Source organism: Hylaeus volcanicus, chromosome 3 (genome assembly GCF_026283585.1).
Source record: "Hylaeus volcanicus isolate JK05 chromosome 3, UHH_iyHylVolc1.0_haploid, whole genome shotgun sequence".
In the NCBI taxonomy this organism is placed as follows: Eukaryota; Metazoa; Arthropoda; class Insecta; order Hymenoptera; family Colletidae; genus Hylaeus; species Hylaeus volcanicus.
Genome location: NC_071978.1, coordinates 1,052,167 through 1,066,889, shown reverse-complemented (window position 1 = coordinate 1,066,889; position 14,723 = coordinate 1,052,167). Strand labels below are relative to the sequence as shown.

General features: G+C 45.5%; 2 protein-coding genes across 2 annotated transcripts in view; both read left to right on the top strand.

The window, feature by feature from the left end:
• Positions 1–7,449, top strand: part of LOC128874062 (receptor-type tyrosine-protein phosphatase kappa) — a 42,897-nt gene extending 35,448 nt beyond the window's left edge. The window contains exons 3-14 of the mRNA XM_054118330.1: positions 631–755; positions 1,965–2,052; positions 2,743–2,819; positions 3,197–3,331; positions 3,677–3,817; positions 5,362–5,522; positions 5,603–5,738; positions 5,868–6,117; positions 6,274–6,350; positions 6,549–6,788; positions 6,887–7,231; positions 7,309–7,449. Of these exons, the coding sequence (XP_053974305.1) occupies positions 631–755; positions 1,965–2,052; positions 2,743–2,819; positions 3,197–3,331; positions 3,677–3,817; positions 5,362–5,522; positions 5,603–5,738; positions 5,868–6,117; positions 6,274–6,350; positions 6,549–6,788; positions 6,887–7,231; positions 7,309–7,389 (1,856 nt within the window). The 3' untranslated portion in view covers positions 7,390–7,449. The remainder of the gene's footprint in view (positions 1–630; positions 756–1,964; positions 2,053–2,742; positions 2,820–3,196; positions 3,332–3,676; positions 3,818–5,361; positions 5,523–5,602; positions 5,739–5,867; positions 6,118–6,273; positions 6,351–6,548; positions 6,789–6,886; positions 7,232–7,308) is intronic.
• Positions 7,450–7,485: 36 nt separating this feature from the next.
• On the top strand, positions 7,486–14,422 carry LOC128874060 (uncharacterized). The gene has a single exon (XM_054118325.1). It carries the CDS (start codon positions 7,486–7,488, stop codon positions 10,384–10,386), a length of 2,901 nt encoding a protein of 966 aa, XP_053974300.1. The 3' UTR covers positions 10,387–14,422.
• The last annotated feature ends 301 nt before the right edge of the window (positions 14,423–14,723 follow it).

Sequence of the window (14,723 nt, the reverse complement as noted above, 5' to 3'; positions counted from 1 at the left end):
TACATCGATTGGGCAGGGAGACGCATGAAATACGAGATTGGAATGCAAATATCAAAATATTAGCATAAAGACAGATTCGAGCGCAGCGAAGGCAAAGGAACGGCGAACGTTTCTTTTTTCTTTTCTTCGGTTCTTGGCCAGACTTGCCGACAGTCGTAATGGATGGTCTATGTCAGACGCGAAATTCAATTTTATTCTTTGCGGTAACTACCAGCAGTATCTTTGGGGTTAGAACGGAATGATTTGAAATTTGTATTCAAAGCAAAATTTGTACCTTTCGAATGTTTTATATCCGATTCAATTGGTTTTTCCTTCCTATATCGCTGATACGTTCACTCTCGGGCTCGGATGCTCGTCATTAATACGTAATTCGTTTACGCCAACAAGTACAGCCTCTATTAGCTAAATAATCGACTCCGCAAACTTGGATGCTTACCGTGACAGTGTCGAAGTTTAGCGGTGCCACGAGTTCCGGTGAAATGCTCTCGGAAGCAACGAAATAGGCGACGCATAAACCGCCGCCGTGCCGCGCGAAACAGACACCGAGAACGGAGGTAGACAGTCCATGCACTCTGCGCACGACAAGACGAATGTCCGCTACATTAATTCTTTTTCTTTTTTTGTTCTCAGCTACGGAAGAACTCGGTAGCAGTATGAGCACCACTCTGCCGTCCGCGCCGACCGAACTCTCGCAATTCCCGAAGCTTTGCGAGCTGCGCCGAAAGTTTCCTGTTCTCTACCGCGTAGAGTTTCAGGTGAGGACAATAAATCCCTCTGTACACGCCTGCTCAAACCGAATACCTCCCTTTGCCAATCGATTCGACGTCCGCGAGGCTTGTCTCTCGCTTTCGACAATTTACGCCGAAAGAATCGACCTGATCGCTCAGGGAAGTTCCAGGAAGTCTCTCCACTCCCAAGTCTCCTACCGTCCTATCACGAACGCAGACGAATTATAACGCGGGAGAGCGTCGTATCCATTTACGTACCCTTCGAACTATCTCGCCCCTACCTACCTTCAGACCCTGGAAAGTGCTGCATCAAGGTAGCAAGACAGCCAAACGCGAGTCCAGGAGACATCCAGGAGACAAAGCGATCTCCTGAGAATAGACAGAGGAATCGGGTAACTCGGTTCGATATCGGTTTCTCATTAGACTGCCATTTCGGGGCCTGCTAGTACCGTAGAACGTGCACTCGAAACGTGGAGTCTCTCTTTTGATGTTTGGCGAACGGAGCAATTTTATCGCTAAAAGAACCTACAAAATAGCAAGCGTCATTTCAATTATTGGTCGCAGTCCGATCAGCAGCGCAGCGACGAATCAAGAAACACGCGATACAATCGGTAAAACGAGATACAGGCCGACGATAGATCGGAAACTTGGCAGGCTCGTTAATTTTCCAGAAACGGCGTCGATAACGAAACTCTGCCAAATGCAGTTGGAATAATGTTACCGGCTCAATTCCGCGCGGACCAAAATTCAATAGACGGCGACGTTGCGCGCTCAGATCCGGTCGATTTCGGGAACGAGATGTTTACCGGTGGCTGCAAAATTTAATGATTATTATTCGTACCGATGGCAACGAGAGGCCGCCAAATGTGATCGACATGAATTAAACGAAGCGACCGGCTCAACGTTTGATGCCAGAATACGTGAATTGGTAGCTCGACAAACAGATTGATTCGACCAAGTCGGCCACCGGCTCTCCGACGCACAATTCACCTGTCCCTCAGTGTTCGATGCGTGTTGTTGGAAACTGTTATCATCGGGAAACAGAGAACGCGATACGATCGAGGAAACTGCGATTTTTATTGTCGTATCGAATCGCTGCGGGGAAAAGTATTCTCAACGAAACTTTTGTTCGCTGTTGATATGTAACGGGAAAATGCATTTGCACGCGATTTTGTTATATTCAGGAATTTCTTATTTCTTATTTCTTATTTCTTATTTCTTATTTCTTATTTACAGACAGCGACACAGGTAGAAACGCACGCGTGCAGACACGCTACCAAACCGGCCAACAAGGAGAAGAATCAGAATCAGAAGTGTATTCCTTGTAAGTGTTAACAATTCAAAGTCATCGCGATAAACATCCATTACGCGAAATGATTCGATTTATTATTCTCTCTCCTGTAACTGTTTTATGGTCCCGGGACATATTATGACGTGAATTATCAGCGGACTACCCCGTGATACGTCGAAAGGCAACGCAGCTGTTTTAACTTATCCACCGAACGAACAAATTCCGGCTGAGCGACCAGTCTAGTTAGAAAATGCGGTTATGTTCGCACCTTTCGTTTGCGCACAGCCGTAACAAGATGAGGATGAAAGCTGCGAGCTGCAAGAAATACAGTTTCTCTTTTCCCGTCGGAAGTGTTCGCGTAAACGAGCTTTCCGCGAGTCCCCAACCGCTTACGTTCCATTCAGTCTCGTTTCGAAAAGTATAATCGCGACGGTTTGCCGAAAAGAACTTGAAAGTAAAACGAGGACTGATTTCACGCTTTACGCCGATACTTTGTGCGTAATTAATCCTTCGACATCGCGTACCGTTGTACGAGTTTAGAGTTTCTCTGCTTCGTTATATTTTAATTAAACGCAGAATCGTATTAACAAACGTATCGGTTCATAGGCAAAATTAATATTTAATATTATAACGAGAGGTTTAGCTATCGGAGAATTGATTTAACCGGAAGGTTTCATTGGTCGTAATATAAACAGCAACAATAAATTGTTTCCCAATCCACAGATGACTACAACAGGGTGGTCTTGGATACGATAGAAGGCGAACCTGATTCCGATTACGTTAACGCATCTTATGTAGATGTGAGTAGAACATAATTGACCCAAGGAGAACTAAAAGATTGGCAATCTAAAAACCGTCGTCATTTTTTAAACGATCGCGTCGATAAATGTTAGGAGAATCGAGCGCGTGCAGAATGCACATACTTGAACGACGAGTTATCTTCCGAAGTAAACCGATTCTATAGACTGTAGCATATTGATGCTCGGATCAAGATCAAGGCTGCCGGTAATGTCAGCTTTCGAGAGCGATTCCGCGTCAGAGATTTTGAATAATCCATAATCACGTTTCTTAAAATAGAGTGCCGAACTGTTTTCTCGATGGTCCCGAAGCGCGAAAAGTTTCTTTTAATGTCACGACGCCGGCCGAGTCCTCGATCAATATTGTCATTATATTTCAGAGTATATTGAAACCGAACGCTTACATCGTGACACAGGGACCTATGGAAAACACCGTGACGGAATTTTGGCGCATGGTGTGGCAAGAGAGAGCTTGTTGTATCGTCATGCTTACGAAGACTTTCGATTTCATCAAGGTAAGAAATGTCGTAAAAATTTGTCTAACGGACTGCAGACACGCGAATATTCACGTAGGCGTGCAAATGTTATACAATTTTATTCAACGTTCCAAACGCATAAATATTCGGCAGCTTTCGTTTTGATTTCGAACAGTATCGAAACGTCGAGTTTTATTATTCGCCGACTTTATCGCATAGCGCTGCGCATTCGTTTCCATAGATTTACGCTCGCTCGAACGTTTCCCGCGTGTATTCGCGTTTCATCAATCCTCGAACACGTGTAAGCTATTTTCTACCGAGTATTCGCATCTATCGAATGATAACGAGCGCCGCGCCGCGCCGCGCCGTTCGAATCGATTTCAGGTGATGTGCGTCCAATATTGGCCGGCGAGCAAAGACAAGGACGAAGAGTACGGAGGCATCGGAGTTTCCGTGCTGAAGGAGGAGGAACTCGCCAATTTCCACATACGAACGATAAGGCTCTACAAGAAGAACGAGAGCGACGTGAGTGTACTTCCTCTTGTACCGTATCCCACAGATTCGTGTCGGCGCGGCCGATGCGATCAAACGACGATAAAGAAAAGGCTAAATTCGAAAGTACGATATTCGATGAGGGAAATTTTCATCCGTAATATAGGAAGAATAGTGCGGTAATCTCCAGCACGGTAAGAAAGTCTCGGGCAGCTGGCAGTAACCTGCGGGAACTCGAAACTTTGGTCGCAAACTACAAGTAGATTCCGCTAAGATTCCAGCAAGACTGAATTCGGGAATGAAAGAACAGGAGGTATCGCGAGAGTTGGCAAAAAGTTGACGGAATTAACTATAGGGGAAGTAGTCCGTACTAGTTTGGTCGTTTCGAAACTGGGTGAATGCGAAACGATACGGATGAGAGATAGGAACCGAGGAGACGATGAGTTTACTCAAACAGCAGTTACGTAAGACTTAATTTTATCAACGGTCTGGAAATGGAATGAAAATAGGAAGATCTCTCGAATTCCATCGCTATTGTTTCTTTGCTTTAGCACCTACTCCAGTAGGTATATTGACTACTCTACACAAATTTTCTCAAAAGAAACCATTTATCAGGTTTCGAGTATTTTATGATCGCGTAACAAGTATTTTCTGCGTTGTTCTTTATAATTTTTCTTCAAAGTATAGTCACTTGAATCAATTGTAAGAAAGCGAGTACATGTATGCAACCACTCGAACAGCGTGATTCACCCTGTATACCGTTAGATAACTCGGGCTGTGCACGTCTTTGACTACGTTTGAAGATTACAAGCGGGCACATAGACAATGGCTCGTAAGGGAACTTGGTCAACTGTCGGACGATGACTTTGACGAAACTTTGCACCTATGCTCTTTAATCAAACCTAAGAACTATGCCCCGTATCGTCGCTGCTACTTGTATCGAATTCGCTCGTTTTATTTACGACTAGATACCTCTTAAATTGCAAAGGATAGTAGAAAACGATTCGAATAAACGATGTACCATAGGTTTACAAGTCAGACTAAATGTACGTGAAACGCTATAAACTGCGTCTCGAATGTCTCTGTAGACAGTTCCTTAGCTGTACGCGCGTCAGTACAGGCAAAATGGCTATAGAAAACTCAAACGAGGTCTTTACAGAGATCGTCGACGATGCGTTGCGAGATTTTGAAAAGCAAAGTGCAAAGCATAACGCGCAACAGAAGTTGCGCGCGTTGAGGTACATCTTTCGTGGCAGTCAAACGGGAAGAGACCATCGCGTCGCGTCGAGCAAGACTGTTGAAGCATCGGATACATGAAAGCGATTCATCGTAGATGCAACGTTCCTTTATGCAAAACGACAAACTCTCGCTCAAGCAGTTTAACTTCAACAACTTCATTTTTGAGGCTGCAGTTGGTTACACGTGATAATTCTCTCCAAGTACATGTAGCGATAGAATTGGAATCATTCTAAGAAACTGAACGAAAATTTATCCGCGCATGGACAGGAAAGTGCCGCGATTACGTTGAAAATTATACTTTAAAATCGTAACACGACCGTGTTCGCGTGCAATTGCAGGAAGTAACGGAAGAAAGAACGTTGTTACAATTCCATTACACCGAGTGGCATTCGCACACGTGTCCGTTCGGAAACGCGGTCTTGGAATTTCGTCGACGAGTCAGGGCTGTAGTCGGGTCCACCATAAAGAACGAATCCGGTCCCATGGTCGTCCATTGCAAGTAAGTATCTCCCAAAGAAATTTAGAAATTATTTCGAATCGATTCAAACGATATATACGTACGTACTTTGTTTAAAAAAGCGACGGTGGTGGAAGATCCGGAGTGTATCTCGCGATAGACGCGAACATGGAGCTGTCGGAAGAGGAAGACGCTTTCGACGTATTTGGCTACTTGAAAAAGTTGCGACAAAGTAGAAGAGGACTTATCGAGAACTTGGTAAATTTCGCGAATCGATTCTTATCGCGTCCCTTTTTATTGCGATTCGAAGAGGACGAAGAGAGTTGGACGAGACCGCGATTGAAAGTATCGCAAATATGTTGACGATTGCTTTTCGTTTACTGCCAGGAGCAGTACAAATTCGTATACGACACGCTAGAGGAATTCGTGGTGTGCGGAGCCTCGTGGTTTCCGGTTTCGGAGCTGTCGCTACGTCTGAAGCAAAAGAGTGTAAAAAATCCAATAACTAAGATGAACGAGTATCAACGGGAATATCAGCAAATTTGTAAGCAAACGCCGCGTTTTACGATCGGTGATTGCGCCGGCGGACACAGGGCTGACAATAGAGAGAAGAACAGAGACGTTCTGGTAGTACCACGTAAGTTTACGCCGACGCGACAGAGAACGCTTATCAAAATTGTACCATAAAATGGATATTCGTACCGTTGCGTAAAGTTTACGGTGCTACTTTATCGGTACTACTCAATCCTATCCAATCATATCTTTACTCACGAATTAATACTTTATGGTTTAGCCGACAATTTTCGTCCGTACCTCACCAGTTTCCAGGGGAACAGTTTCACGGACTACATAAACGCCGTGTTCGTGGACGTGAGTACTATTGTAAATCTACTCTTTTACACGACAACCTAATCGAAAACGTTACATCTCGCGCGAGATTCAAAGTCGTAATTTTGGTATTATCGTAGAAACGGTAGACTTTTAGCTCTTGCGCTGCTCGCTCTCGTCGCTGTTTATGTCCCACGGTCTCGTAGCGAGGTGTCCATTCTAAAAGTACGTTTTCAACAGGGCTACACGAAGCCAAGGGAATATATCGTGACGGAATGGCCTCTTCGGCACACGTGCGGTGAGTTCTGGTCGTTGGTTTACGACTACGAGTGCGCAGCTGTAGTGGTGTTGTGTGTGCCACCCCCGGGCTCCACGAATTTCCCAAGTTTTTGGCCCGAGGGGAAGCACTCTAAGAAATACGGTCCCGTATTTACGATTGATCACATCAGCCACAATCACTATACGAACATCAAGACTTGGGTGAGAAGCGTCGCGAGTTCTATATATACATATACATATACCGCTCTCGTCGTCCTTTCGTAGATCAGTAAGAAATGATTGGTGGGTTACTTTTGCAGATTTTTAGAATAAACAAAAAGATCGTGTCGCTGACCGAGCTGATGGCGGGTGTGAAAGCTCCGCCCAAGACCGTCCAGCTGTTTCAGCTGACTTGCTGGCCGATGGGACACAAAGTTCCTACGTCGACCAACAGCCTGGTGGAGCTGATGAACATGGTCGAGAGATGGAGGCAACGAACGGATTACGGGCCAGTCGCCGTGGTCTCCCCCGACGGTAGAAGTCGGTGCGGTGTTTATTGCGCCGCGAACGCGTGTATAGAACAGGTGATACAGCACGGCGAAGTGGATATATTCCAAGCGGTTAAAACTGTACGCAGACATAGGCCTCAGCTCGTGGAGAACATGGTACGTAGGCGACGATAATCGTTTTTATCCTATCGGAGCAGCTCTTGATCGTTTCCCTTACGCTGTGTTCTCTTTAGACCGAGTACAAGTACTGCTACGATTTGGTGTTGCACTACGTGCTACACTATCTCAACAAAGACATGAACGAAAAGAAGTGAGAAAGCGAGTTGAGGGACGAGCTGTGGTTTATCGAGTTCGGTCGTGGGGCGGCATTGCCGCTGACGCCGGAGGAAGCCCCGGTGGACGGTGAGCCGATGGTACCATGCGCTCAAGGTCGCGTGATTGTAGAGACAGCGAGACCGGCTCCGCCGTTTTTCGCCACATGCACCAGATACCGTAGAGCGGTGACCAGTACGCCGAGCGACATAGCGGCGAGCGTCGCGGGGACGACGTCGTCGAGTGTCACGCAACTGGACCAGCAGTCGACGTCTTCCAGCGGCAAAGGTGCCATCGGCAAGAACATGGCGATTCCACCGTACATTTCCGCAGCCAGGCCGGAGGACCTCGGCGTCACACCCTGGTACTTGGAGGATTACCCTACCATAGACTCCTCGCCAGGGCCTACGGGCGATCGGAGCTCGTATCCCTCCTACTTGTACACCGACGCGGAAGTCAACAGCAAGCCAGACATGATCTCCACCAGAAACAGCAGCCTCGACAGCGAGCTTCCGCGTCCGCCTTCTTCCATCACCGCTATCCCCAGAAAGGCCTACATGGATCTGAGAGAGGCCATCGCTTTGCTGGACGAAACTTGCCCCAATCAGGAAGTCAGTCCGTCCCTGACACCGAGAACTCCGTTGACGCCGCACCCGAGAAACAAGAGAGCACGATCAAAGAGCAGCGACAACTCCTCCAATTACAGCAACGACCGTCTCAGCGATCGATCGTTCGAGAACGCGCGTACCCAAGACAAAGATAAAAAACGACCGTTTCTGAAGAAGATCGGTATATCGAAAACGGAGGACAAGCCCTTCTTAGCGAAGATAGCGCCAAGGATAATAGGCAAGCCGTACTTGGAGAAAATCGGGCCCAGCAGAGCCGTCGAGAGGCCTTTCTTGGAGAAAATCGGTTCGTCGAAAACTTTGGACAAGTTCATTTTCGACATTCCGCGTTACAAGCAGAAGAACGCGGTCAAAAACGAACCGTGCAAAGACGAACCAACGAACAAGATCCCCGAGGCGAAGAAACCGGAAGAACGCAGGGCTCTGACGACCGTTGAATCGTTCGCGGCCGAGAGGAGACGTTCCGGCAAGGGTCATCTTCTCAAGATGTATTCGTTCGAGACGGAAGATTTGGAATCGAGCGTGCAAACGAAAGATAATCGAGATCCGTTGCGCGGGGCCTCTTTGGACGACGTGTTGGATTCGGGCCCGAGCTCTTTACCGTTGGAAACCATCGCGGACGAAACATCGAAGCCAGAAACGAAAGAACGATTCGCGAACGGTGCCGAATTGCTCAAGTGTCGCGTCACGACCAGCGAAGAGATTATATTTTCCAACGCCAGCAGCTTCGGCTCGGACAAGGAACCAAACAGTTGGAGCAATTCGCCCAAGAAAAAGTGGTACTTGACGAAAGGTGCGACCACGCCAACAACACCGACTCGACGTAAAGTTATTCAGACCTCTGAAGATAAAAAACCAAGCGTCGACAGCATTGCCAATTCCCCAACGAAACGTCCAATTTCTACCGTCTTACCGGATCGTTCGGACGATTCGCAGCTCGACTCTCCGGAGAAGAATGTTTATTCACCGACGAAAACGAGGAGACAAACCTACGATGATATATTGGAGAGAAACGGAAAGGACGCGGACATAGCGGATAAATCGACGAAACAGGCGCAATTCGAGAGACGAGGTATCTCGTCGGACAACCTTCTGTCGAAAGATCGTTCTCTCGCATGTTTCGGTTACCACGACAAAGATCGGATCGACGGTACGAGGGAGGCGTCGTCCGTCGATTCCTTGGCTCACCGCGGAGCTCAGGGTTACACCAAAGAGACGTTTAAGCAGCTCCAGGATATATTTAAACACCACGAGGTACCCGTGGAAACGTACGCGGATTTCAAGAAGCGTACACGAGGTTGCGTTCAAAGCGCGATCGCCAGGCAACAAGAGCTATCGAGGGTGAGTGCTCGCAACGAACACTCCGATGATAGGAAGACGAACGAAACGACTCGAGCGATTTCAGCGACGGTTGAAACGGAATCGTTGGTCGACAAGAAGAGCGAACCCGTCCGTGGAGGCACGGTGAGATCCGTGCTCAAGAAGCAGCAAGGTGTCGATCATCACAGCGATCAGGAATTGGATTCGAACGCGTCCATAAGACGTCTTAAAAGACGAATCTTCCACGAACCCTCTCAGGAGACCATGGACCTGTTGACGGAGTTGCGAAAGGTGAAAAGTCAATTGAGAACTCCGTCGTGGGAGAAGGACCTCGAACTGGAGGCGAAACCTGCCCGACACCCGAAACGTATTTTGTTAACCGATAAGGAGTTCTGTCTCTCCGTCGAGCGGGAAAATAGCATTCGTCGTCCGTCGAGAGTACTCGATTCGTTGGAAAAGACGGAAGAGGGATGTTTAGACGGAAAGCAAGAGAACGAGAAGAAGACGAAAGCGAATGGGTCCGACAAGAAGGTTCCCGGGCCAGCTCTGTTCGAAAAGAAATGTCTCTCGTTGGACTTTGTGGACGAGGAGAAACCTCACAGGCCGGAGGCTAGGGCCATCTCGCTGGCCTCTGCCAGAAATTTGGAGAAGGCTGGAGAAATGATAGATTACGCAGATTTCGCGTTGATTTGCGACTCGAAGAGCTACTCGTCGGACGTGTTCAACACTCCTTCCAAGGAGACCAACGTTATCGGCAACGACGATCCAGAGAAAGATATCCCGAAACAGATGAATCAGAATCACTGCACGGAAGTCGACATTACCATTCCCATAGATCAAAAGGTGACCTGTTCGAAAGGTAACGTTCACGTTCAAAGTAGAACGAGCGATGTCTACGAGATAATATCCCCGAGAACGCCTTTCCGAGTGAAAAAACGACTCGGAAAGATTTCCATCGAGGACATTGTCAAGCCGGAGAGTTTCACCCTAGGTTCCAAGGTCGACTGCCGATCAGCCGTTACGCAGAAACGGACCAAGTGCTTCCCTTTATAACGCACGTCGACCTGCCCGTGGGCGAAACGCTCTCCGTGACGCGACGTTAATCCGTATTCGTTCCGAACAAAAATTCCACGCGAAATTAACGACAAAATTTCTCGTCCATGTTGGTTGACTCTTTCGACGAGGGTGTCGCCTGAAACGAACAATCGGAAGTAAAATTGGAAGAAATCGTAGGTATACGCGATACATCGAAAGATTTTCGGTCAGAACGTAAATATAAAAGGACGGAAATTTGGTCTTGGGGATAAATCGCGGGCATTCGTTTAATTAAACAGACCGGACCGCCAAGGTTTCATTTTCGAGAGAACATGCATTCGAGTCAAGCTTATTTTCGAACGAACCGCGGTGAATGAAACGACGCAACGGTATGCGCGTAGTATAAAATATTTTTACTCGATTTACTTCTCTGTCGCGTGAACAATGAAAGCACGACCAAGGGTTCTTTCTTCTTTCCAACGTTATCGAACAAAGATAGGAAAAACGACCAGCGAAGCTCCCTTGAATTTCGATTTTGGAAGCTCTTCTCCAAGATCGTCGTTGTTGCTTTTGAAAAGAGAAGAGAGGACAAGGTTTCGACAGAGTAGCTCGACGCGCGTTCTACTCGCAGGTATATTCTAAAACGTATCCCGACCACTTTTTAATCGACGTTACGCGATAGGAAACGGCTCGATGAACCTCGATGGCCATTTAACCCCTTGACGCGTGACTGGGACACACCCGCGGTCCCAAACGAGACGATATCGTGTACGGCAAGGGGTTGATAAAGTTCACGCGGTTCGTTTTCTCGCGCGACCTCTCCGTCGAGCAGTGCCTTGTTCGTGGATATATTTATTTAAAGGAGATAAAGTGAAACAAATGTCCTATCGAAGATATTATTAAAATTCCGACCGAGGGCCGGAATATTCTGAATGGGTCCACGGAGTTGCGCTTTCGACGATACGACTGACGACGATCTGGTCTTTGAAGAAGGCCGTTTCGTACGGTTTCGAACCACCGTTCCCACGACCACGTCACACTCCATCCCGCGATCGCGATCGTACAGACCAGAGACACGCATTTTTACTCTTGTACGCTCCTCGGTTTACGCAGTCGAACTCTCTCGCGATTTCCTTCGTCTGTCCCTCGATTTCCCGACGACGCGCGACGATCACTCTCGACTTTCCAATTACGCGAGAAACTACGAAACCCTCGAACATTTCTCCGGTTTAACGAGTTCTCGGCCTGGTGCATCGAGGAATGGATCAAAGAGATGATCGTGAAAGATATATATATATATATATATATACAAGCTCACGAGAGTGCAACTCCCACGCTTGCCAAGCCTATTCCCTGTACGGCGAAGCGCGTGACGTTTTAACGACACAAACGTTAATATACATACATATATATATATAGATTAAAGATAACAGATTGTTGCGTTCCTCTTATAATTTTTTTAGGGTTAGATAGGATCGACAACGCACTTAATGGTTAAAATAATACGGAAAGTAAAGGTAAATGTAGATGCGTATACATATATATATATATAATATACAGAATATCTGGCAAGTTTCCGAGACAACTTTGCCGGTAGGTATATTCTATGGATGCAAATAAGACGAGAACGTTACGTAAACCTACTTGTTACGACAACTTTACACAGAATGTGGACGATTTTCTATCAAACGAAACACAATTCCTCAACGCCAGAGCTTTTAAAATACGGTATCATTTTCGTAAGCATATTTCTATAAAATACTTGAGCCGATTCGTGACTTTAGAAGGCTTAGAAAGTTTGCACGGAAACTCGTTGGATATCCCGTAGAGAAATATACATGTAACAAAAAAGTACATGCTATCGTTACTCCGATAAAATATTTGTACGTATTCTGTGACTATTAGAGACTAAAGCAAGTTGGTATATGTAATATAATATATATTATATTATGTATATTTATTTATACGTAAATACGCGTATACTCGATGACAAGTACGCAAGCGTGTGTGTTACCTAAGTGTGTAGGTATACCGTACGGATCCTATAATTGACGAAATGTGCCAAACAAAGATACGATTTATTGTACGTTATCGAGTTACTTTTGTTGTAAGGTATGCATCGTGACCAAAGAGTACGAGGTGGAATTTATACAGCGTACTTTTTGAACACTTATATAAAAACGTATTTGTACCGAGGGTTGAGACAGGTCTCTAACGGCCCGAATCGATCACGCGAATCTTCGTAAACTTTTCAGTCTCCGTAGACGTCGAGTTGCTTTTGATACCGAGAAGAAACGTCAAATGTAGAGATAACTTTTCGATGGAACGAATCTTAACGCTTTATCTACCCTGGCCTGTTTATAGGCTGTTTGATTTCAATGTCTACTCGGGATGTTCGTTTTCGAGGAAACAATGTTTTTGCAACATCGATTCGAGGTGTTATAGATTTCTAAAAACGCTCTATATATGCGTGCACGTTCGACCGTGTTCACGCCTAGATATTTGTATGCGTGTTGCACGTACACGCGACTTGTCCATTGCGCGGACGAAATCGCGTGTGCAAATTCGGTGCGTACATTCGTGTAGGTATATAAATAGACGTTATTTATGTGTAATTTTACGCATACACTAACCGACGAAACGCTATCGATATCGCACGCGTGTTGGGAAATGACAATTTACGAAGGATCACGAGGAAGATCGCTCGTCGACGTCGAGACTCGTTAGTTCAGTGATCTTTTCCTGTCGAAAACTGACAATTTTATTTATAACAAAAAGGAGACCATCGCGTACAACCTTTCGTTTTGACACAGTGCCAAGTTGCGAATTTACAAACATAAACTTAAAAAAGAAAAGGTAGATTTAAAAAAAAAAAAAAAATTGTAAAGTAGGAAGAGTATTTCGTGATCCTTTATTTTGGAACTCCGTGGAACGCGTTGCGGTATCCGGTCGGTGAAGTGCAATCAAAAATATGGTGAGGCAGGGTTCGAATTCTAATCCGCAAGGTAAATCGTCCACTCGTTCTTAACTTAAAAAGAAGAGAAAACAAATGGAAGCACCTCTTATCGCTGCAGCCATCCGTCCACCTTTTCGGCTGTCCATGCTCGTCATCTCGCATACTCGTGATAAAAGGAAGCGTTATTCTCATCTACCGAATTAATATCGTGCATTTGGAAGTGTTAAACTATCTTTCTTTCTCGCTGGCGAGATTTTAGTGGCCGAGTACGAATCCCCTGACGTCCATTCGTTACGGTAGCAAGCCGATGTTTTAGAGTTTTATTCCTTACTAGAGAAACATAACTATACAAGTTCCATATTCTTGTGGCGTTTTTCGATTATAAGAGGATTTTAAAGATTTTACTGGTCGATCGATCGTAAGACGTTTTACTGAAAGTTTTATTTCACACAAACGGAAAGGGTACAGTCGAATAAGGGGGTCAAAAGTATTTTTTCATTTCTTTAACGATGGCGTACCGACGCTTTTCACCCCTCTTTGATACCTTTTCTACTTAGTCGTTTAAGTTATTAATTTCAATCAGCCGATCGAAATTCGAGAAGAAATCGTTTTAAAGCAGCCGAGATCTTTTAGTAACAGTCCCGTATATTTGAACAAGTTTTATGGGAAGACTACAATCAAAAAGTGAATGTAAATATGTCACCAGAAGCTTGAAAAGAGTACTCTCAAATTATAACTTATAGCACGAACACGGAAATTTTTGAAAAATAAAATGAAAGATCAAAACGCGAAGCAAGGAGAGCACTCTTATCACGAACAGTATGACGGAATAAATTTCTAAAATTAGGAGGTAAAACGAGGCTCTCTTGTTTCTCAATTTCTCATTCATATTCTCTTTCGTCCGGAAAGTATGAAGTAACCGCGAATGTTGTTGAGAACGAGTTCCAAATGCTGTCCATTTAACGAGCTGAACTTAAGGCGAGCGAATGAGCAACGTTTTGTAAATTGTGTGATAAGCGACTAAAATAAAACACGATGTGGTACGTTTTGTGTAACATTGGTACATTGTTGTAAATAATAAATAGATCGTATGTTGTATTGAAATCATTTATTTTCCTCGCCATATACATATCCATATAATTAGTAGTATTATATATATATATGCGGCAACGTCGATATGAAAACAGAACTGTCAAACAACTTACTTGCCGTTACCGCATAACAAGGGCACCTCTGCGCCCTACGAGATGATAACCGAACCGACAATCGGTAAGGAAGGGATGCCGCATACTGGGGGCATATCTCCGCCTACAAGATAGCAACCGAACCGACAAACCGGTTAGCACAGGTTGCCGCATGAAAGGGGTACCTCTGCGCCTACGAGATGATAACCGAACCG

Bases quoted from the DNA above. Each gene is read 5' to 3' on its own strand.
- LOC128874060 (XM_054118325.1), top strand. From the start codon at position 7,486: ATGGTACCATGCGCTCAAGGTCGCGTGATTGTAGAGACAGCGAGACCG.